Source organism: Panthera leo, chromosome B1 (assembly GCF_018350215.1).
Source record: "Panthera leo isolate Ple1 chromosome B1, P.leo_Ple1_pat1.1, whole genome shotgun sequence".
Lineage (NCBI taxonomy): Eukaryota > Metazoa > Chordata > Mammalia > Carnivora > Felidae > Panthera > Panthera leo.
This window is the reverse complement of record NC_056682.1, coordinates 69,588,218-69,612,848: the sequence shown is the minus strand read 5'-3', so window position 1 is coordinate 69,612,848 and position 24,631 is coordinate 69,588,218. Positions and strand designations below refer to the sequence as shown.

The window sequence follows — 24,631 nt, the reverse complement described above, 5'->3', positions numbered from 1 at the left end:
AAAATAAAAAGCACACATCTTTAATTTCTAATATTTTTATTATAGATTTTACAGATATGCATTTATTTGCATATTATCAGCTTAAAGAAAATAAATCACACAACAATCAGCTTTTGCATGTCTGCCAAGGTAAATTGTTTTATTTTAAATTTATCAAGTTATAAATAAACCACATAATATGCTTACGTGAACCAAACCACAGCATAATCTGAGTGCATTTGAAAGGCTCAGGGTACTCTCATTGTTTCAGTAAGAGAAAAGAGCATTACTTAAAATTAAAAGCCTGGCGCTGCAGCTATCCATTATTCAAAAATAATGCAGCATGAATTATTCACTGATTATAACACAAAATACATTGTTAAAAAGCAAAGGTGACTAAAATAAACATGTGTTCCCGGACCTTTCATTTAATATTAAGCATGTCAGAATAACTGGAGGGAAATAAGGAAAGCTAGATCCACGTAAGAGTGAACCCGGCTGCCCAAAAGCAGTGTAGCTTGAGACACAAAATTAAAGCTCATTTCTGAGGATATGGAAATTCCCACCATTAATTTCACAAATTTAGATAAAGATGATATATTCCATAAAAAGCATATGAAAATGCAAACATGCCAGCTTGATAAGGCAAGGTATAAGGCAACCTCACAAATAGTTATTTCAAGTCAATGGCTCAATATAAAACCTGGGTTGCCAAACTTTTGTTAGGCCAATTTTTTTTAGTAATATACTGATTAATGAGGGAAAGGGGGACTTAAAAAGCCCAAATACAACAGGTAAAAGAGGAGACTCAGGAGAGTCAGAGTTTGCTGATTGCGTAGAATCAGAGGGAGGAACTCAGAGATGTAGAGGGATAATGGAAGAAAAGAATGGTCTGAAGACCACTTTTCCAAAGGTCAGCCTAGCAAATAAGGATGCTAGAAAACAGTACATGAATGTGAGCCTAGAAAAGTTATAATTAGATAATCAAATGACCCCTCTCTCCTTGGCCTTACCAAGGTAACTACCTCTTGTAGTTACCATGTTGTTTTGACATTTTGCCTCAACACGTTTGTATAAATTGGAATATATAGTTATATTTAAAAAAACAGTCTTCATTTTAATGCCTTTAATAGTTCTAATTTATGGTGATATTAAGTTGCCCTTGATTAGGACACAGAAAACGCAATGGTATCTTGCCAAAACACAAAGACCCAACACATGAAAACTATATGTCCACGTCCCTATGCCTAATTAAAATGAAGGTAGAGGGAGTTTGGGGAGAATTATTTGAGCCTGAATAGTATCCAAATTCACTGTTAGTTCTAGTCATTGAGGAGAATTGAAAAGAGTAAGGTTTTAATTTATTTTGTTCATATTTCTTATATTAGAATAAGCCAAACAATATATTTAAATACATTCGATATCTGGTTCTATTGTCAATATCTGAGCAAGATCAATTAAATCAGTCTAAGTATAATTAGAACAAATCTGAAGAAATCCACTATTATTTATAAAATATACAAAAACTATAGTGTATCCACTGTAAAAATGACAAAATTTTTCAAAAGAGCATCCATTAAAAAAGGCATTCTAAAATTATATTTTCAAATAGGTAACTTGTACCTTAAAATTATTTAATTTCTAAGCCACTAAACATAAACTGGACTCAAACTGAGAAAGCAAAACTACCTAATATATAAACCGTCAGATTTGGATGATTTCTATATTGAAAACAAAATAAATTTACTTAAAAAATGGAAAATGTGATTCTTGCTGCTCAGAATCAGAGATGGCTGATCATTTATAGATAAAATAAAATAAAATATATACTGGTGCTTTTGCAAATAACCCACCATTTCTATGTAGAATTATCGCATACCCTGATGTTTTTTGCAGATGGCAGCCTCAGGTTTCCAATGTAGAATCGCCTCTGGTTCATATTGAGGCTGCCCTGTTTTAACAATCAGCAACCAAAGAATATCAAAGCCATTCCTATCAGTACTCAGTCAGACCAGTCAAGATGGCATAAAATATGCCTTGTTAAAGGAGTCCGCACCTCTGGTTTACGCTGTTCCGTTAAATGGCATGACAAAGCTAACTGGAATAATAATTGCGGCCACCTGTAACCAGATGTTGAGACTCCTATGATGTGATGTTAGAGAAAAATATAAACAAATATTTTTTGAACAGTATGTTTTTTAAAAGGTTTTAAGCCTGCTTATAGAGCTCAGATCCATCATATACACTTGGTCAAATTCATTTCTTTTATGTATTCCTCCACGCTGCCTCATTCCTAAAAGGACTTGAGGTTTGTGTACCTGATTTCAAAACAAAACAAAACAAAACCAAATGCATAAATATATCTAGTATTCTAGCCAGAAGATCCTTTTGTTATTCATTCATAGGTAATACTTTGGCCCCATGTGCGTTGATGTAGGTGAGAAGGATTTTGGCTCTCTGTTCTATTACATCAATAAGCTTTTCAATTCCTTGTCTACCTCCTTGACTTTCCCAATAAACTTTATCAAGAAACAGGGACTGAAGGAGTTTCTGCCGCAAGTGCTGGCTCTTCAAAACAGAAACTGCAGATTCGGGAAACCTGAGAAGATAAAATGATATTTCATTCTTAGTAATTGCTTAGAAATATTATGCCTTACCCAATTGCTTTGCCCTTCATTAATCTGGCATAAATCACACTATCAAATGGTACCTGGAGAATGAAAACATTTTTGTCACTGTCAAACTGACATACTTCTCTTAATAATAATATACTAGAAGAATATGTTTCAAGGGAACTGAATTTTCTATGCTGAATTTTCCATTGAGAACTTGACACACTAATGTCTTACTTAAGGTCATTATCTGTAGGCAAAGAGAGGCACAGAATTAAAGAGTTCTGTTAGCTGGGCAAAAATACTTTCCTCCATCTTAAGCTCCATTTCACCCATGGAAACCTCTTTAATCTGTCAAGTAGAATAGTATCCTCATAAGTGTCAATGTGGGGTTTTATGCAAGAAAATGTGAGAAGCAAAATGCTGACAAATGCACGCCTGAATTTAATGTGAAATAATCCAAAATGTAGGTAGTAAAAAAAGAAAGAAATCATTACATAATGCCCAATTAAATGAAGAACTGCTTCTGATTCAGATTATACTTCAGGAATTCTGAGGATCTGGGAGCATGTCACTAAACTGGAATATTAAATTGTTTTCAAATAAATTTAGCAAAACTCAAGTTTTAGAGCCAAAGCATACCACAATGAACCATCCCTGGAAAACCTGAGGCCAATCCGGAAAGGTCCTTGCTGAACTATGTTAAGAGGGGCAATATGTCCTGCTCTTCTTTTAGAAAGTAAAAACAGAGGGTCTAGCACATACATTATTGGAAGAACTTTGTCAAGTTTCTGGTTCAAAATCTTAAGGAATGTTTGAATCTCCCATTGGCCCCATCCAGCTTTCATTGAAATACTGATGAACGCACAATAAAATCATGGGGTTTAATAGTAATTTTCAAGTAAACTTAGTTGCTCCTTAAAAACGAAAACAAGAATATACGCTTGTTTGAGATGTACAAATAGCCGAAAGTTTCAGGCCTCTGAAACACCTTTTCCAAATTTCAATGGAGTGAGCTAGGGGTGGCATTCAAGGGGCATGAGTGCTGCAGAAAGACCAAAGGCCACAATGCTGGACGTGCTTAATGAATCTGAGTAAGAATGGAATTAAATAATGCTGATAAGATGCTCTTAGCTCCCTAGAGACATGTACGATATAATTTAGTGGCCACAGTATTAATTAAGTAAGCATTTTCCTCTATGAAATATTAATAATCCATGATATATAAGTTCTATGACCCTTCAACTAATTTAGCTGTGTCAGAGTGTATGAGATGAAACTGTTAAAATCATGGATCTCGTTAGTGACTAATCCTTTTCATAAAGGAAAATCAAAAAAATTACCTGTCTGTGCATTATATTGATTAATAGGAATAGTCTATGCATAAATCTGGGCTAGCAAAGTCCTCATTTTTGCTTTGCAAAGTGTGATTTACCTATTCAAAGAAAATTTCACTTTAAACTCATTACTCCTCATATTGCATTTAATGTTAAATCTTCTTTGAAAGCATAAATAAAACAGTATTCACATTAATATGAATGTATAGAATGGATGGACCATATTCTCCAGCACTCCTAATTCCTAAAGAAAATTTAGAGATTTAAGAAGATTCCATGACATCAACTCAGTAAGTGATGCATTTTGTAAATTTTTCTGCATATAAAATTTCCTTAGTTTAACACTTTAAAGAAAGAATCTGCTATATATTCACCTAAAATCCACAAAGAGATGTGAAAACGAGTATTAACAGGGCAAGACATGGCAAAAACTCATGAAATTGGGGCTCATGAAACTCTCATAGGAACAGTATTACCTTTAGTCTTGAAAGTACATAAAATACACATTAGCTGATTCGGAGTGCTAGGAAGAACTAAAGAAATAGGCCTCAGTGTTATTAACAAGAATAAAAATAACAGCATGAACCACACAAGTTACTGCATGAAAATTATTGGACTTGGATTTGGAAAACTGGAGTTCTACCCTCAGTTTTAGACTCATCCATGTGCTCTCTAGAAGTCACTTAGCTTCACACAGCTGGCTCAGTCTTTCACCAATGCACCCCCTTATTTTCAAGTCTCAAACATACCCCAGTGTCCCAGACACTCTGATTTCTGACTAAGGTAGGAAGACCAAGAAGAGTGGCTATGAACTGGGGCCTGAAATTCAGCCTCAGTGGCTGCAGCCAAGGTTGAATAGCCCAGACTCTATAGGAGGGTTCCCGTTAGTTTCCTTTATTTCCAAAGAGATAAGCTTAAGATACTTTTCCCCATAGTCTATGTCTACTGGAAAGATTTCTAAATGTTCCAAAACCTTTCTACCTGAATTAAATGGCCACTGTCCTTTAATACTGTGTCCTAGTCAGCAGATTAGCTCTAATTTCCTACTGCATCCAGAAGTCTCTTGAGTTTATTGTGCCTTTGGACATCCCGCCGTGTCAATATCTGCATGCCTGTTAGTTTTCCTGCCCCATGGCCTGATAATGGAGCTTCTGCCACATGCTCATCCATGCTCTGTCAATTCCTATTACAGAGGTCCCTGCATGCTTCCACCCTTACCCACATGGATTTCCACTGAGGGCCAAGCAACATGATAGATGTGAAATGTAGCAAGAGTTTTCTAGGTTGCATGGGTTGGTGATAGTGACGCCATGACTGTGATCTTGTTCGTTTTGGCTTAGGTCTGTTTCCCATTACGGGACCTCCATTCCCAGATTCCAGATGTACAATGCCATTCAAGGGTTAAATCGGGATTAAATAGGTTAAATAGGATTTAAGTTTTCTCAAAACCGTACTACTTATATAACAGAAATGTGATGTCCTGCAGATGTTACTATAGCATAAAACTTACTCTTTGATGCCTTCTAACAATTTGAAGTTTAAGTTATCTTCGCTTCTGTCAAAGAAACCCTTGTTGTCTATAAAGACCAAATGCCTTGGGTCATGCTTTCGCTGGATAACGTGTGCTAGAGCCACAGAATCTTGGTTGTCACACTTTGGCCTCAGTCCATTCTGTACACAGGCATCTTCCTTTCGAGGTCTGAATCCACAGCAATTTATATCTAAGCGATTATAAATCTGAAAATGGAAAACGAAAACAATATCCAAGATGCTGAGCAAAAACAAAACTTGGAAAAGCTAGATTTCCAAAGAATTAGTGTTTTCTAAATAGCTGCCTTGCCAGAATCTAATAAGGTCAGGCTCACTTAATTAAAGGCAACTGTCAGAATAAGTCCAGGGTTCATATCCTTCTGACTCAGCCATGGTTAAAAGCATTTCCAGCTTCTAACAGTTCCAAAGTCAGATCATCCAAGTTAGACATCTCCACCCTTAGTATTAAAAATTCCCACTGACATCATATGTAGACACATGGCCAGAAGAATCTCTGACTGTATTCATGACAAAAGATGGAAACCACTGCACTTTCACATAGCTAAAGGCTGTATCTTGTTTTCTTCCTTGGGTTGGGTTATAGAAAACCTGAATTATCTCAGTGGCTCTAAAAGTTTACTGCATCCCCTAGTTTCTCTGGACTTTAGTATTATACTAACTAACCTGAAATAACATAGAACAAATCTTTGGAAAAGATGTGACATTCAATAATGATAACAAAAAAACACTACCTGCATGGACCCCACAGTTAGATTCTAAATAAGTGAGCAGAATGAACAAAGCTATTGGGCCCAGTGGGGTTTATTACAGGGATAGGGATTCTACCCTACAGAAGAGGTAAATAGATTAATTAGAAAGGGAAAATTGTGTTATTTTCATTTCTTTGGGGCAGGAAAGAAATAATATTTATTAATCAGGGTAAATTAAAGCCTCAGCTTAGGGGCACCTGGGTGGCTCAATCAGTTAAGCGTCTGACTCTTGATCTTGGCTCAGGTCTTGATCTCACAGGTCCTGAGTTTGAGCCCCACACTGGGCTTTGCACTGGGAGTGAAGTCTACTTCTGAGTAGAGGCTCAAAAAGCCTCAGTTTAGGAATTAGATAAATTTCAAGTCAAATCTCTGTTCTCACACTTAGCTATGCAATCTTGTGTAGATTCCTTTACGTCACTGACTCTCAACTTAATTACCTGTATGATGGGAATGATACTATTGTACTATACCTTTTACAGTCAGTAAGAAGATTAATTAAAATATGTATACACCCTCCAGCCCTGACGCAGGCACCCAGAAGATATTCAAAAAAAACCTGAAAACAGTTATAATTGTTGACACACACACACACACACACACACACACACACACACACACACTATATGACATGATTTACCTCAAAACAAGCTTCGAAGACAAAAGGCAATTTCTCCACGCTAATGAAGAAAAACTGAGCCTCAGAGAGGTTAAATAATCTGCTCTTGGTAGAATATACGTAAGTAGCAAAGATTGGCACACAACTATATTTGTCTCCAAAATTCCATGATTTACCCCCTAACACATCATGGTGAACAGTTTAAGGCTAGTCGAAGAAAGTACATATGCTCATGATTCAAAAAACAGCTGGACTGAACGCTGTCACTTTTATTCCTTTGGCAGTCATTCCCATCCTTTCTCTTCCCTTGTGTTTTTGCAGATCCTGTGGGGCTAGCCACTCGAGGAGGCCAATTGCTCAGGAAGGAATGCTGAGAGAGTAGTGCTAAAATTTAGCCTACTTTGAAATGGTACCCACTCATTCACTCATTCATCCAACAAATGTTTATTGAACATCTTCTACCACCTGTCAGTGGGCTGGGCACCAAGGAAAAGAGTTGCCCATGGTCAGTACCTCCCCACCACCACTACTCCCAAAGGGAAATGAAGTGGTCATTTAATTTTGTCTCATTACCACAGCAAACTTTAAGAACTGGACGAATGACCTTCCTCTGTTTTCCGCACATAAGTGGACTTTGTACCAAATAGCAATATTTTGAGAAACAAGGATTATAAAAGAGGTCAGCCTAAGCCAATTTTCTATGACATTTGCATAAAACCAGTCACATGGGGCAGGGGTGGTCAGTGAGCCAAGAGGCATGTGGATAGCTCAGGGGGGTATACTGCTGATCCACAAGCAACCTACAGATAAAGGGAGGCCTCTGTCAGGATTGGCTCCAGGCAGCTGATCCATGGGGCTATAAGTCTCAGCAATGATTTCTCCAAAAGGTCACAGAGGCCGACTACAGAGAACAGTAAGTTCCCACTTCTGGTTAAAGTGTATTTGCCTGACATGAGGACAGGGGTTCCCCAAAGGTGAGCAAGAGTGCCCCAAGCAAATCACTATAGGTTAGATGAAAAAAGCATAGATCAGAAACTATTAGAAAAATTTATTGTGCCCTTTCTCTTCACACAGTCTGATTAATTTTGTGTAGTAACTTGACTGCCTTTGAATATAAGAGAAACCAAGTGACATAAAGAGATTGTATCTGATTGGCAATTATTTAAGCTAAGATCAGGGAATCAGGGGGGACATGAAAAATAGGCTTTCTAGAAGCTGCTTCTCATCCAATCTCCCCTTTTTTTGCTACATTAACTATTAATTCTCCAAAACTCTCTATACCATTGTCCCCTCATCATCATATGTTTATATGCGGTCATAATGGCATACACGGGGAAAAACATAATACATGGGAAAAAAAATAAATCCTATTTACTTTTGACTACAACATCAAGGTCTGTTATGTTGGATAAATGGTTTAGAACTTAAGTTATAAGGACCAATCTATCAAACTCTTCACAAATGGTGTCCTGAACCCTGAGCTCTCTTCGTTTTTGATTTCACACCAGTGAAGAAAGGACTAAGACCTATAGCTACATTTCTGTCATTTCTACAACAAAGCCATGAGTATCAAATATATTAGTGTTAAATGATAAGCACTTTAGAGTTTAGACCCCAACTTTCGGTACTTCTATAAATATTATACTTTTCTATTTTTAAACTACAAGGAAGCATTAAAAGTTAGAGGTGGAAAAGACCAAGTTAGGTCATTTTTTTATTGCCTTCCCAGCATGAGATTGTTTCCTACAGTGTATTTTTAAAGTGCTTTATCTGATCTAATTTTGAATCACTCAACAGTCTGTGATGATTTCACCACTTCCCCGACAGACTGTTGTGCCATTCAAGTCTAACAGACCTTATTATTAAAAACGGGTGTGTGTGTTCAACTCAACTCCTCTTCCATAAGATGTTTACCCCTCCTTTTATTCAGATTTACACTTGAAGTTGGTGGGTACAGTAACACGTGTTGAGTGTGTGTATGTGTGTATGTGTTTGTGTGTACACCTACAGATACAGACCCAGTCTGTAAGGCCTAAATAATCTGGGTTTTACTTTGTCTTTCTTATCCTCTAACTATAGTAAATTATGTCTTTGTATTATTGCCCTTGTCTAGCAAGGGCTTACGTAGCTCTTAAATCTTGTTCCCTAGCTCTTCTCAGAATTTTGCTTATAGTCTTCCTTTTGAATTCACATTCAATATACCCAAAATAATTTGACCACAAAACCATCATCCACTCCCTTAAATTCAGTGCCATGTGCCTGGCATTTAATTTAGTTATATATTGAATATATATCTGCTTACTGCCAAGAGAGTGTACCTATTTTTAAAGCCTAATAAAGCATATCCTAGATAGCTACGAATCCATAATATGGTGCTAATATACTTTTTAGTGCACACATTAAAACAATCATTTCACTTAACTATCGCATAATTAAGCACTGTAGTTCACATGAACATGTCTGCATCCTTAGATAATTATCTTACAAAGAAGGCTCACTGGGGGTAAATTGTATCAGGTAAGTGACTATGAGTATTGATCATCATCTCTGCAACTTGTTCAAATTCACAACCTCTCACCCTTTAAACAAGGAAAATCTTTTACAAAATTGAACTTCTGAATCGGAAGATTACTGCCAACCATCATTTTCCATAAAATTACTCTGTCCTCTTTTAGGAAAATATATCTTTTCAATGTTTACCTAACTAAAATTATACTCAGAAAAATCCAGGTGTTCCAGCCAAATTTTTTTTTTGGTTGGTCGTGGCAATATTTTTAGATATACTGCCTTCTCCTAAAGTTTCTTTTTTTAATTCCATTTTCCTTTTGGTGGTGTTACTTTTGCCTGCATGAAAACATCTCCTGAGTGACTCAGTTATGTTTACAGAGCCTAAACAAGGATGCCTGCACTGCACTGACTAGCTCTCCAGAGCCCCTTAGGAATCTACAGAAATCCAATGACTTTCCACCCTTTGCACACCACCCATTCTAGCTGTGCCTTCAAAATGTGGGTCTATCAAAGCAATTGAGGTACTTTCTTCACATTTTCTTTTTCCTCAAAATAATGGGATTAAATGACTAATTTCAGGCAATGCCTGAACAAAAGCAAGAAAAAAATATTCTAAAAGTGCTCCTCATATTAATGAAAAACATAACAGCAGTCATTTACTGAGTATTTACTCTGTGCCAGGAACTGTGTGCGGAATGCTTTACACGTGTTGCTTCATTTAATCCTCAGAGCAACCTGAAGATATGGGCGCTACCCACAGTCTCATCTGATAAGCAAAGACAGAGAGGCACAAGGAGGCTGGTTGACTGACCCAAGGTCCCTGTGCTCATAAATGACAGAACTCAGGATTCTAACCCAGATGTCTATGATCTCAAAGTCCATGCTCTTTCCCATCCTGGTTGTATCTCTCAGGTGTAGCCAAGGTGGCAGGCACTGCAAAAAAGCCAAGTGCCTTTGTATAGAATAGTAAATGTTACTGCATTCAGCAAATGCTGGTTATAAGCTTTCAGCAGAAGTACGAAGAACTGCAGTGTAGGAGTTTAGGTAAAAATGCATGAAGGAGAAGATATTACAGTTGTGTTTTGAGAGACAGGAAGTTAGCTAAAAAAAAAATGAGCAAAGGCGTGAAAGTAGGAAATCAAAAGACACCTTTAGAAAAACTGAGAGTACATTAGACCAGCGCTTCTCAGACTGTCTGTAGTGAAAGACCAAGCGGTTTTGATTTTTCTTTCCCTCAGCCCCACAATTCATGTGGGTTGTCGTTTGTTAAATAATAATAATAGGGGCACCTGGGTGGCTCAGTTGGTTAAGCACATCTGATTCTGGGTTTGGGCTCAGGTCGTGATCTCATGGTTGGTGGGATTGAGCTCTGAGCCCCACATCAGGACCTCGCTGACAGCATGAAGCCGGCCTGGGATTCTCTCTCTCTCCTTCTCTCTCTCTGCCCCTCCCCTGCTTGCGCTTGTGCTCTCACTCTCTCTCAAAATAAATAAATAAACTTAAAAATAATAATTTATTACTAGAGAAAATTTTAGTTTATTTATTTTGAGAGAGAGTGAGCGTGAGTGGGGTAGGGGCAGAGAGAGATGGAGAAACAGAGAGAGAGAGGAGAGAGAGAGAGAGAGAGAGAGAGAGAGAGAGAGAGAGAGTGAGAGAGAATCCCAAGCAGGCTCCATGCTCATGGCACAGGGCTGGATGGGCCTCAATCCCACGCAAGATCATGTCCTGAGCTAAAGCCAAGAGTCAGATGCTTAACCGACTGTGCCACCCAGGCACCCTCAGAGAAATAAAATTTTTAAAAGTACAAAATACCAGCCAAATAGTTTGTGAGAATAAACAGATGAAATTACTTTACCAAACTGCTACTAAAGTTTCTAAGTGTTGACTTGCAATTTTTGTACTTGTCACAGACTAGTCAATCAGCAGGGTCCTTGAATCACACTTTGAGTGGCACAGTGCAAGACTACACTGTCGCTAAGGTGAAGGTGAAGGCAGGTAGCAGAGGAAAAGCTGAGGGAGAGGACTGTACCTATAAGGGAAGCCAAAAAATCTGACGTGTCTTCACGTTTCACTATCATTTTCTCATGTAGAGCTGGAAGAAAAGGCAAGGGAACAGGGCATCGAGGGAAATGTTAAAAGAACAAAAACTAAAGGGAACCCAGGCAAGCTGAAGAGAATAAAATGAAGATGTTCTTCCTAATCTAGATGAGAAATTCCTCTGATCCAGCTATTTTCCTCACTCAACTTTTTTAGTTAAATTACATAACCTGTAAATTTTTTCGACCTCAGTTTTCGCATACCTCTTAAAGGGTCTCAGTGAGCATACATGTGTATGTATGTGTGTTTCCGATTGGGAAGTCAATATCACCATCTCTTTTCAAGCTGTTTGCTTTTTTAACCACTTAAAAACAGAACCTTTATAAAGAAAACTGCATTTTTAGAGAAAGAGTTTAAGTAATACAATAAGACATGGAATAGATGGAATTTCACAATTTACCATAGTAACTCATCCAAGGCCTGGCACCTAGTAGGCACTGGATAAATGTCTATTATGAAAAGAACTATTGAAAGTTGGCATTCACTTTGTTTTTATTTTTGTTTTTGATGTTTATTTATCTGTTTTGAGAGAGAGAGAAAGAGAGTGTGTGCATATATGGGCGAGGGAAGGGCAGAGAGAGAAGGAGAGATAGACTCACAAGCAGTCTCCACACTGTCAGTATGGAGCCCAATGTGGGGCCAAGAACCATGAGTCATGACCTGAGCTGAGATCAAGAGTCAAACACTTAACCGACTGAGCCACCCAGGTGCTCCTGAAATGCAAAAAGACAGTGAGAATTGCTACCATTAACAGCCCCACCCTAGGTACAGAGAAACACAAAAACATATAGACTTACTTATAAGCTATTAACTCACATTGGAAAATCCTTCTACATGAATTTGTCTTGATGTGAACTAGGGTATGATTGCCATGCTATCAGTGAAAAACTCGATGGATCCCTGTAGTCTAATGAATGTGTGAAGGTAGACCAGATCATAAAGAGGAACTTCAAACAAATCCTACAGTCCCCGTGGTAGGATAATACAGTCTTGTTAATACAGACTTAGTGTCTTACCTTGGGAACTACACACAAGCAAAATCAAAAGTGGTCTCACCAACCTACACCGGTATCACTTGGGAACTCTCACCTCATAAAATAATAGATTTCATTTGTGTTCTGTGCTGCCATGGCAACAGGTGCCTGTTAAATTACTACGCATGTAAACGTGACTAGCAGAACATTTGATGAACAATGAGAAAAGTAAAATGAGTTTGCAATACATACATCTAACAGTGGCCACAGGCTCTCTTTTGCCTCTGCCTCTAAATAGCAGTCATTGCTCTATACTACCTAATCTTAGAATTCCATAAAGATATCTATCAATATGAACCAAGTGAATGCAGAATCTCTAGTTTCTTCCATGTTACTGAATCATAAGCAAAGAAATAACAGTATTTACACACAAAAGCATTTTTTAAGGCTGCAATATATTTGGATCTATTTCTATGGATGCAATGTTTAGAATCCATATACTGTACCCCAGAAAAAGTACCTGAAGTCAAACATCATTCTGCCACATTAAGACTCTGGAGAGAGTCACCAAACAAGTGAAAATCTCCTTTTAGACAAAGAAAATTCCCTTTCTGTAATCTGCACAAGCAGGGCTGCAAGGAAGCAGCCTCTGCCAACGACACACCCACTTTCCTGTAAAGATTTATAAAGAACATTCAGACTAAGGAAAACAATAATTTTTATGTTTCATAAAGTTCTGATTTATGGAATGAGTTTATATTAAACAAATAAATGTAAACCAAAAACAAAGTAACCTTGGTATAAGTAAAATGTTTAAAAAGTGCTTTCTTTTGAGGAAATGAAACACCATTTTTAACAATTTAACATTAAATAGAGTTGTAAACAAGCTTAAGATTACGAACATTTACATCTGAGGAAACACTGTTACTGAAAACTTTTTGCTTGACTTGACTGTACTAGCTTTTAGTATTTTTACGGAATTTCTATCAATTTTAGTTTCCCCAATAATGTGGTATTTTATTATAAGGAGATTGGCAAAAACAAGATCATCTAAATGACTACGCGAAAACACAATTCTGATTACAGTGACAAAGATTCTTTGCTTGATGTAACTTTAGTTAGGCTCCTGAAACTTTCTCCCTGGCCTTCCATATCAAATCTAGTTTTAGCAAAACCCTGTAAATCAGTTTAACCAGAACCCCCCCACCACTGATACCTGATCACTCTCAATATCTCATCTTCCTCATCTTCCACTGACCCCAGGGCAATGTCTGATCACCCTGGTCTGTCTTCAGCAAGCATATGGTTAGGCCATTTAAACTAGAACTCCTCTTACCCCTGGTGTTTCCTCTTCATAATTTGCCATCCACTGACCCCTATCCTGCTCCTTGGCTACACATTCACACTTGACTATGCTGTATTCAGATTGGAGCCTTATCTGTCTCCCCCACTAGAAAATCCCATTGCAATGGTTCCTATCCCTACAAGGATCATCTTGAATCGTCTTCCTTACTATCTTTAACAAGTGTCACTGACTCTTTCTTTAACCATGATTAACACAAGCTAATATAGCATATCCCAAAGCTATTTAAACGCATATCTTTCGATGGAAATTGGTTCTTTTTATAAAAAGCTAATTAATTCTGACAGATGGATTATTCTCTGGTTATTGAAAAATAAGTACTGCTTGAATGTGGAGTGGTGGTTGCCAAGGGCTGGAAAGTGGGAAGATGAAAGGATGTTGGTCAAAGGGTACAAACTTTTAGCTGCAAGAGGGATAAGTTCTGAGGCTCAGACTATAGATAATAATACTATATTACATACTTGAAATTTGCTAAGTAGATTTTGAGCATTCTCTCTCATACACACACAAAAGGTAACTATGTGAAGTGATAAATGTTTAAGTTACCTTGATTGTGGTAAATATTTCACGATGTAGGCAAACATCAAATCATTACATTGTACACTTTACAATTGTACAAACACAATTGTGTTTGTCAAGTATACTTCAATAGAGTTGGGAAAATAGTAAATAAATAAATTCTGCTTTCCTAAATTAAACTTTTTTCAAAGACTATTGCTACATGTACACACAGAAGTTCCTATTTGAAGATAGATTTGCTTTTATGCTCCTTGAGTTAGCAAATAGCTATAAAATAAAGCCCTTTATGCAACTTGGATACAAAATCCAAGTTTATATCATAAAGTCTTTATCAAAATAACCTAAAAGGATACATATCAGTTTTTCCCCACATTACAAGTAAGAAAAAAGCTGAGATCCTAAGTAACTTGTCCAAGGAGATACAACTAGTGTATGATGTGAATTTCTACCAATTTCTGCCTGACTCATCATACTGCCACCCGAGGTAGAAAAGACAAGTTTCTTGTTTTCATGGAGATTACAATCTGGATGCTTCTAAGTATGATTCACTGTGTATCCTCCACATCGATCAATATCACATCTTGCACCATGCACATACTCAATAACTGTTGAAAAAATGAAGGAATGATTGCCGGCTTCACTCAGCTCACCTATTAAAACCTATCTAATGCAGATAGCTAACTACCAAAAGACCTCTCCTTAGACAAGACCTTCATGTTTTCCTCTATCTATTTTCTTGTAAAAAGCTCAGAATCATAAAATCAAAATCACAGAATCTTAGAATCACAGAGCTGTAATACTTGTGAAGTTATAAGCTACTATACAAAGGGAAGTTTATTTCAGAAAAATGACCCTAGGCCACGCTTCTCAAAGTTTCTTTAAGAACCTTTGACACATACAGTCATTGAAGACACCAAAAGGGATTAATTTATGTGGGCTACTTACTATATAGAATTTAAACCTAAAAAACATTAACTACCTATGTATTAATTCATTTAAAAATAACACTGGGGGGGCACTTGTGATGAGCACTGTGATGAATCACTAAATTCTGCTCTTAAAACCAACATTACACTATATGTTAACTAACTAGAATTTAAATAAAAGCTTTAAAAATAACAAATAAATAATTTTTGAAAAAAATTAAAATTAAAAATAACACTGATACATCCACCAAATGTTAAACTGTTTGAAAGAAATCGCTACACTTTCCAACAAAATTAATAAGAGAAATGGAATTGTTTTATCAAGTTAAAATAATGTTTAATGAAAAAAGCAGCTAGTTCAGCTCACAATTCAAACAATTGCATAAGCAGTTTTCCTCAAGACAAACATTGCACTGTGGGAGGCATTACAAGTGCCTTAGGCATTCTTCCCATGTTACCACACAGAATTTTTAAAAGATGCATATTTACAGTAGAGATTTAAGAAAATCAATAGTTTCATTGCTTCATCAAGGAAATTCTTAAGTGAATCAGGCATTTTTTTCCTGTATTTTTTCATGTGAGCACAGTGGCAATGAAGAGTAGGACAGCTGTTGGTACAATTTGGTGCCAGCTTTGATTCATGCTGAGGCACCAACAGATTCACCCACTACTGAGAATATCCACATAATGAAAAAAGCAAAAAACAGTCTCAACATTATTATGGAAATAGTGTTGACCTCACGGACCCCCTGAAATAGCCACAAGAAAGCCATTGCCCTAAACAATCCCATCTGGTACTAATTTTTTCAAGTTCCATTTATCTCTTAGTTATTTATGTCCATAAACAAACACTTGAATATGGTTGCCAAGGGCATGGAACTAACAGCATCTTTATGCACCAGCTCTCACTTAACCCTCTCTGAATCTACTTCATTGGGCAAAATTATTTTTTTTTTTGATATTTACTTATTTATTTTGAGAGACGAGAGAGAGAGAGAGAGAGACAGAGAGGGAGAGAGAATCTCAAGCAGGCTCTGCACTGACAGTCCAGAGCCCAATGTGGGGCTTGAACTCATGGACCGTGAGATCATGACCTGAGCTGAAATCACTTAACCGACTAAACCACCCAGGCACCCGTGGGCAAAATTGTTTTCAAAATAAATCTTTTAAAAATAATTACATCAAAAAACATTGAGCCAGGGGCGCCTGGGTGGCTCAGTCGGTTGAGCGTCCGACTTCGGCCCGGGTCATGATCTCGCGGTCTGTGAGTTCAAGCCCTGCATCGGGCTCTGTGCTGACAGCTCGAAGCCCGGAGCCTGTTTCGGATTCTGTGTCTCCCTCTCTCTCAGACCCTCCCCTGTTCATGCTCTGTCTCTCTCTGTCTCAAAAATAAATGAACATTAAAATCAGCTGAAGAGCTTTTAATATTAAAAAAAAAACAAAAACAAAAAAAAAAAAAAAAACATTGAGCCAGATGAACATCTGCCTGTCCTCTCAAGTGTTCCTATGAAAATACAATTTATATTGAGTTTTCCATGCTTTTCTTATTTGCTTCCTGGTGGCTTTATGCAGGTCCGATGTTTAGACCTCCTATTTTCCTGGAACACAGCAGTTAAGGTTGGTTTCAAATTGTCTGCGGTTCAATGGCATAGGATTAGTGGGGAAGCCAATCCCAAAGCTAGCTCAAATGATGCATTAAACAATCTTTGAATATTGAAAGGTTGTTATGGAATCACACAGGCTGCCTCAAATCATTGATCTCTCCAGCCCAGCTATGTATACAAGATTTAGGATTGAGACATAGTAATTATGCACTAATCAATTTCAGCCCAGTCTATAAATTCCATGGCAAGGGTTGAAATAAGTAAAAATGGCATATCATTAAATAACATATACTGTGCTTTTGATTAATAATTAAATTAGAATTGACCCCGGAATGCTCAGTTGGTTGTCACTTAGCAATATGAAGCTTATGAATATAACTTACCTGACCAGACATTTTCCCCTTTGATTCAGACTGATAAAAGAGCAGACTCTGTGAGCCAATTTCCTAGTCCACGTTTTATGCAAATTAGGCTTTAAGTATAATCAATGCCAGAAATCTCTGAGAATAAATGCTAGACAGTAGGCGGAAAGAATATATAAAATTCTAAAAGCTTTTAAGTTGGAAGCAGACATCTGAGGAACCCGTATGATCCTTAACAGGAGGGATATGCTTTGAAACACAGAGCAGTCTTAACACAGGAAGTGGACCAGGATCCAGAGAAATGCATTCTTGTTGTAAAGGCCAGGTAGCTAATAAGCCATGCTTCTGTGATAAACCAGGGTCAGTATGGCTAGACAACTGTTTCTCTTCAAAGTTGTCTCCATGAAGAATCAAAAAAATAGCTTAAATGCTGTGAAGTAAGAGAACACAGTTTCTAAAAGTCAGGCCTTCACTAGAACAATGATGTCAAAGCCCAAAACAGAGATTCACAGGCCGGTGCCTTTGTGTTTACTTTCTCAATCCTGTCATATTGCTGTAGAAAGTTTTTAGCAGCAGACGTACATTCCACTTGAAGGTCAGAAAAAGTGAAACTATTTGCCTTTTGAAGTACAGGCCAATACAATTCTACTTTTGGTTTCATAATCTCTCCAAGGTTTTGAGGCCTAACTGCTAAGGGGACAGGTACAAGCTAGCAGGTCAGTTTCTTCAGTGAGGGGGACAGATTTCACAGACTTCCAAAGACTTATATCAGACTGTCTTTGGAAGACAGGATTCTGAAGGAGCGAGCATGTGTAAATGGGATGTATTCCATGAATAGTCAAAGGGGAATTGACTGTGTGGATTAACCAAGAGGACATCTGGAGAGGAATTACACTGAGAAACAAGAGTACAATAGTTCCCAGGCATAGAAATGACATTGTGTCAGATTCAAAGCCAAGTCTCAAAATCTCAAATGATGACTGAGCCTCACAGATTGATTAGGAATTGTCTAGACAGAACACAGAAATTCCTCAATTCAAGTTTGTTGAATTGAATTGAACCTCAAAAGCAGTACCCTGTATGCTTATAATTCCTGGGTTTTGTTTATAAAGTAAAATAAAAAGTACTATGCTATGCAAACAGGAAACAGAACAAATGGTTATAAAGCAAACTATTTAAATAAAACACCTCCGAAGCCAAGAAAGCCTTTCACATGATGTTGAAGTGGCCAAAAGCAACAAATAAATGCCTTAAGGTATTTGTTACGTTAAGAGGCTGTTTCAACCTAGGGAATATTTCTTGGCTTCTGACCTTTAGATCGATGTTCTCAGGAATAGAATCTTTCTAATATCCACCTCCCACACCACCCCTTTTATTGGCATCATAAAACCACAGAGAACCCTGCTTCTCTCGAATTTTTAAAAGCATAGGAGTAATATGTGGTCAACTGCATTTAAAGTATCTAAGTTTTTAAAAACACACAAATAATCCACTTACTATGCATATAAAATTATTTTTCAATTGGCTGAAAACATGCACACTCATCTCATGACTGTGATCATCTGTTTGGAGAGAGTGTAGGAAGGGGACTTGAAGACATGGCCAAAGGGGACTTGAAGTATTTTTAATGTGTTTATATTTTTTAAGTAAATTATAAAAGCAAATATGCAAAAAAAAAAAAAAAGTTGACAGGATAATCCTAGAAGGTGGAAACATTGTGTTTGTTATGTTAGTCTTTGTTCTTTGAGGTGTTTTTGTTTTGTTTTGTTTTGTTTTGTTTTGTTTTCATTGTCTCAACAAAGGGAATGGAGACATTGAAGAACAGAATCTCAGAATATAATCCCAACTAGTTTCCCAGGTTCTGTAGCCTGAGAACCTTTCAGTTAACAGACATGTAAGGAGGTTTTCCTGAAGTTCCCCCATCTGTGCAAAAAATGACAAGCCTTTTACCCCAACTTGACCTGAGCAGCAGGTCCATGGAAACAACCTCATAGGATCACATGGTTTCCTACAGCATCAAATGCTATATAGTGAGTAGCTCTTTATTGCAGAAAATTCACAGAAAAACCTACATGACCCCTACTACTAAAGACTTGCAGTATTTGGAGATTCAAGAAATCATAGCTATGTGTACATATATACGTTCAAATTCTTATAAACAGGGTGATTCTAGATGATATCTGAGCTGATCTATTGAGTACTTGCTATCTGCCAGTGTCTTAGTCCATGTACACTGCCTTAACAAAATACCACAGTCTGGGTAGTTCATAAACATTCATTTCTCACAGTTCTGGAGGCTGGAAGTGTGACAACAGGGTGCCAACATCATCTCTTTTGGGTAAAGGTCCTCTTCCCAATTGCAAACTGCCAACATCTCACCCTGTCCTCACCTGGTAGATGAGACTTGGGAGTTCTGTCAGGCCTCTTTTACAACAGTACTAATCCCACTCATAGGGCTCTGCCCTCATGACCTCGTCACCTCCCAAAGGCCCTACCTCCTAATATCATCACCATGGGGCTGAGATTCAACATATGAATTTTGGTGAGACACAAACATTCAGACCATAGGGAGGCAGGTACCATGATAAGCATTTCATGTGATAAGCATTTCATTTCACATCAGTCTCCAACTAAAGTCGCCTTTCTCCATTTAAGTAATAAAGAAAGCAAAGCTCAGAGATTATGAACTTGCCCAAGATTACAGAGCTAACTATTGAAGAAGCTGGGATTTGAAGCCAACATTATATCAGTACTATTGTTTTACATCATTACTATTCTATGTTGCTGCCCTGTGAATTTAATGTACTCAAAACTTGTGGAAATTTTTTAGAATGATATTGGACATTCAGAGGAAAGAGGAAGCTTAATACGACTGAGTTAGTTCCAGAAGACTTTGCAAAGAAGGGATTTGATTGGAGTGTGACGAACAGGCTGCATATTAGCTGAGAGAGCAGAAGCAGTGGCACAGTGGTGAGTAAAGCATGGCGGGGGGTTGGGGAGGGGTCCAATAGACAGTAAATTAACCAAACTATAACACAGACACATGCACACATAACCCTGCAGTTAACCCTTCAGCCTACAGTGCAGAAGTACATATAAGAGATGGAAGATAAGAATGGAAAGGAAGTTAGGAGGTCAAAGCATGGTGCTTCTTTTTTATTATTATTATTCTTTTTAAGTTTATTTATCGATTTTGAGAGAGAAAGAGAAAGAGAGAGGCAGAAAGAGAGAGAGGGAGAGAGAATCTCAATCAAGCTCTGCACTGTCAGCACAGACCACAATGTGAGGCTCGAAACCGCAAATCATGAATCATGACCTGAGCCGAAACTAAGAGTCAGACGCTCAACCAAGAGAGACACCCAGGTGCCCCAGGTCATAGTGTTTCTTAAAAGCGGTGTTAATATTTTTCTAGATAAATGGTACCACTAGACAACCAGGTATTATGTCAGCCATACCAACTATAACTAGGTAAGAGATGAGGGGAAATTACTCCTTAGAGAAGTACTCCAACTAATAAAGGAAGAAGAGATGAGGAATTAAAATATCTCTGTCTCTCAATGCCTACTGAATTGATGGATCAACATTGAGCATCAGTAGCTGCTACCATTGCAAAAAAGAAAGACCAAAAGACATTATCTCTCCCAGCAGAAGAATACATCACTATCTATGAAGAAGTCTTGAGAAAATAAGTGAAATCTAAATGTGATCAAGTCTACAAACTCCATACCAGTGTATATGGGATACACATGACAGGAGGACAAATAAGGACACCAGAGAAGTGTAATTAGCAAACTCCAGAATCTAGAACTTGTAGAAAACAAGACATATGCTTTCTTCAATAAGTAGGCTAATAGGGGGGAAAAAATAAGAGGTGGGGGGTGGAATCCATAGATTAAAAGACATATCAACTGATCACAAAGTCTAGGCTTTCTTTGAATCCTGATTCAAAGAAACAACCTGAAATAATAAATACATAAGCAAGCAAGCAAACAAATAAATAAATAAATAATTTATAAGACAAAAACTTGAACATTGACTGGATATGTGACTGGCATTATTGTTAATTTTTCTTTTGAGTGTGTTTTATTTTCTAGTGATACAGACTGAAATATTTACAGATGAAAGAATATGATGTCTGGGATTTGCTCCAAATTAATGTGGGCTTGGGAAGTAGCGTGGGATACAGCTAAAACAAGCCTGGTTATGAGTTCATTAATTGTTGAATTTGGATGACAGGTACCTGGGGGTTCATTTATTTTTGTATATGTTTAAATTTCTCCAGTAAGGCACGAAGGCATTTAAAATTTATTTTCCAATCCAATGGAAGTCTTCTGAATTTTATTTATTTATTTATTTATTTATTCATTCATTCATTCATTCATTCATTCATTCTTGTGAGAAGCAATTAGTACAATTAAAAGGAAAGTAGGAAAAAATAAACTCAGCAATAATTTGCACAGCAAATCGCAGTTGGGGAAGATAGAGACAAGGAGATCAACTAGAAGTCCCTTACAACATCTGGACCCATATTGATAAGAATCTGATTAGAAAGTATTAATAGAGATAAAAAGAAAACCATAATTGGAGTGATTTTGAGGAACGGACACTTGAATTTCATTTTAATAGGCATACTTAGCTTTATACAATTAAAATTCTCTAGAAACCATAATGTTTCAGTTCTTAGCACGCCTACACCTTCAAAGTTTAGAGTTGGTCATTTTTAATGCCTAGAACAAGACACTCCCATGTCTTTTACCTTAGCAAGATATTCTCTGTAATCAAGTGAACAACTGTGATTCTCATCATAAAAAGAAATTGTGAAGATTTTTCAACAAAGAATAAAAAGCAGTAACATATATTTTCCAAACCTTTGGGCCTTGGCCATCTTTGCTCCTTAGGTCCCTGCCAACTCAGCATGTCAACCAGTATTGCCAAAGCTAATCCCAGACTTTCTTCACTACTTGAAGACAAGACAGTATCTGACTTACATCATCTCTTTGTTTGCTAGCAAATGAACAAAAAACTATATTAATTGCTTGCTTGGACTTACCAATAAATACAAGGCTACCAGTCACCAATGTCCTAGTTCATCAGGAAACATGATCACCAATGTCACTGATCAATGTTTTTCTAATAGTTGATAGATCTGAGCACTCCCATGTGTCTCCAATATCACCGATCACACTATTTTCATCACCAGTGTCTCCTTAACAATGACGTTGGTCACTTGTCTCCAGTCACCAACATCTCTAACCAATAATGTGCCTGATAACCAATGTCACTGATCATGGGATCCTCTTCTATCAAATTTTCTTGACTGTCCGTGTCATTGGCAGTATGCTACTTCTGCAAAACAATAGAACTGATCCAAACTCTTAGAAATCCCAGTGTCCAAGCCCCTGGATTGGTATGTCTCTTGTTGTCAGAGCACCTATCTATGAGTGATCTCTGAAAGTCAGAGGTGAGATCTTTGATCACTGAGTAGTAGGGATAAAAGGTGGGGGATGCTTGGAAGACCCTCATAATCTATCATGGAGGCTACAATGGGAATCTTTCTTTGCCTAGCATTTGGATACTCCTACAGAACAAAATATTCTTTTAGTGAGAACTTATATTTCTCTTGTTTAGGTGATAGTTGGTTGGAAGTTTTACTTTTACTATTATCACATCATTAAGTGAAAAAAAAGTGATGCATAGAAAAAAGAGTGGAAGGCAACACGTCAGAGATTAACACCTATTAATCTAATGTGTTATATTCAGGAACTAAATCATTAGAAGCCAGGTAAAAGGTAGGAGAGTTGACTAACAAAAGACACCTCTAGGGGGAAAAGACCTACCAGGTCATATTGTTGTTGTTTGCTGAATTTGTGAACATAAGTTTACTACTCACAGCCACCTGGGAGAAACTTACCTACTGGCACAGGAGGTTTCCATAAGCATAATTTTTCCCACTCAACTTTTTCATACTTTTAGCCCTTTGTTAGAATCCCTCCCTCTCTCTGAAACTCTCTTCCTATCTCCTATACTCACCTGATACTGCAAGATTTTGTTTCTAGATTAAATGTCACGTTTTTCATCCACATTCGCTACCAATCTATAAGAACCAATAGCCTCTTACTTATTTCTAAAGAATTTAACATTCAATTATGATGCCTGATACATTTTATTATGGTTTTCTATTAATGCTATTAGACTGTGTAACTCTTGAGGTCGGGGACACTGTCTCACCCATCTTATCACCAGCACTAAACCTGCCAAGTGTCTAGAACAGAATAGGGACCAAAAAAAGTCTGCGAGCGCAAGTGCAAAGAAATGTGTATAACTTATTTGGTTGAAGGTAGAAGCAAACATCTCCCCAAACACATCTCTGCTAGTCCTCCTCTGTCTAAACACTCCTTAATTTCTCATCAAGTAAATAGCTATTCTTAGAAAATACAAGTACAGAAAGAATTTCATTAAATAGTAAAAATACTTAATATTTTCTATTCATTTGATTTTTTATTTTCTAAACTTCTAATTCTCTTCACAAACCTTATTTCTCTATTGCAATTACACTTTTATTTCTTTCACTTCTGACATCTTTGACACTTTTGATTTAATATTTTAATATAACTAGGTAGTTTTCTTTGACCAAAAATATAACGCCCTGAGTGTGACATTTTCAGATACTCTGCTATTAACTGGAAGGTTACAGAGTTGGATAAGACAGGGACTTGCCCTTGAGAAATTCACAGCTTATTAAAAAAGACAGACTAGTCAAAAATAATTAAAACTTAATAGGATAAGATCTATAATATAAGTATGGAAGTCCATAAGAGTAGCAAAAATTAATGATTTGGGAATTACTTAAAATTTAATGAACAAAAATAATGATAAAATATTTTAATTCTTATATTGGTATCGACCTCTACTATTATTTCTGGATGATCACTTTCTTAATATGTAATACTCACTGAACCTATCATGTATAGGCATTATTCTAAATCCTTCATGTGTGTAAAAGTATTGAATTCTCTCAATGGCCCTCTATATAAACAATATAATTATTCCTGAGGAAACTGAGGCAGAGAGAGATTAAGTAACTTTTCAATGTTAAAAAATTAGTATTGGTAATCAGGGTGGAAATGTAGAAGGCTGGCTCCAGAATCTCAGTTCCTAACCATTATACAGACTATCTCTGAGCTCAAAAAGCAAGTTTTCTATCTCCTAAATCTTTTCCTGTTATTTTATATGAACTTTTGATAGAAATTTCCCAATCTTAGAAATTCAAATGCTCTTTAGAATACTGCCCTTTTTCATCCTCACAGAGGTAAATTTTTGTCTATGTAGTTCATACCCCCACGGCTTCAAGAATAAAAGGTTACTTGTGCCTCCGTCACATTTTACAGGCCCAGTAAAATGGCATGGCCTTTATGAATGTAGATTTGTTAATTG

The 24,631-nt window shown here is 37.0% G+C and overlaps 1 protein-coding gene across 3 annotated transcripts in view; it reads right to left on the bottom strand.

Moving 5' to 3' along the window:
• Nucleotides 1-1,801: 1,801 nt before the first annotated feature.
• The window catches only part of GASK1B (golgi associated kinase 1B), a 46,847-nt gene continuing 24,017 nt past the window's right edge, over nucleotides 1,802-24,631 (bottom strand). For all 3 annotated transcript variants that reach the window (XM_042935200.1, XM_042935201.1, XM_042935199.1), the window contains exons 4-5: nucleotides 5,439-5,665; nucleotides 1,802-2,578 (exon numbers count right to left, since the gene is read on the bottom strand). In XM_042935200.1, the coding sequence (XP_042791134.1) occupies nucleotides 2,371-2,578; nucleotides 5,439-5,665 (435 nt within the window). In that variant the 3' untranslated portion in view covers nucleotides 1,802-2,370. The remainder of the gene's footprint in view (nucleotides 2,579-5,438; nucleotides 5,666-24,631) is intronic.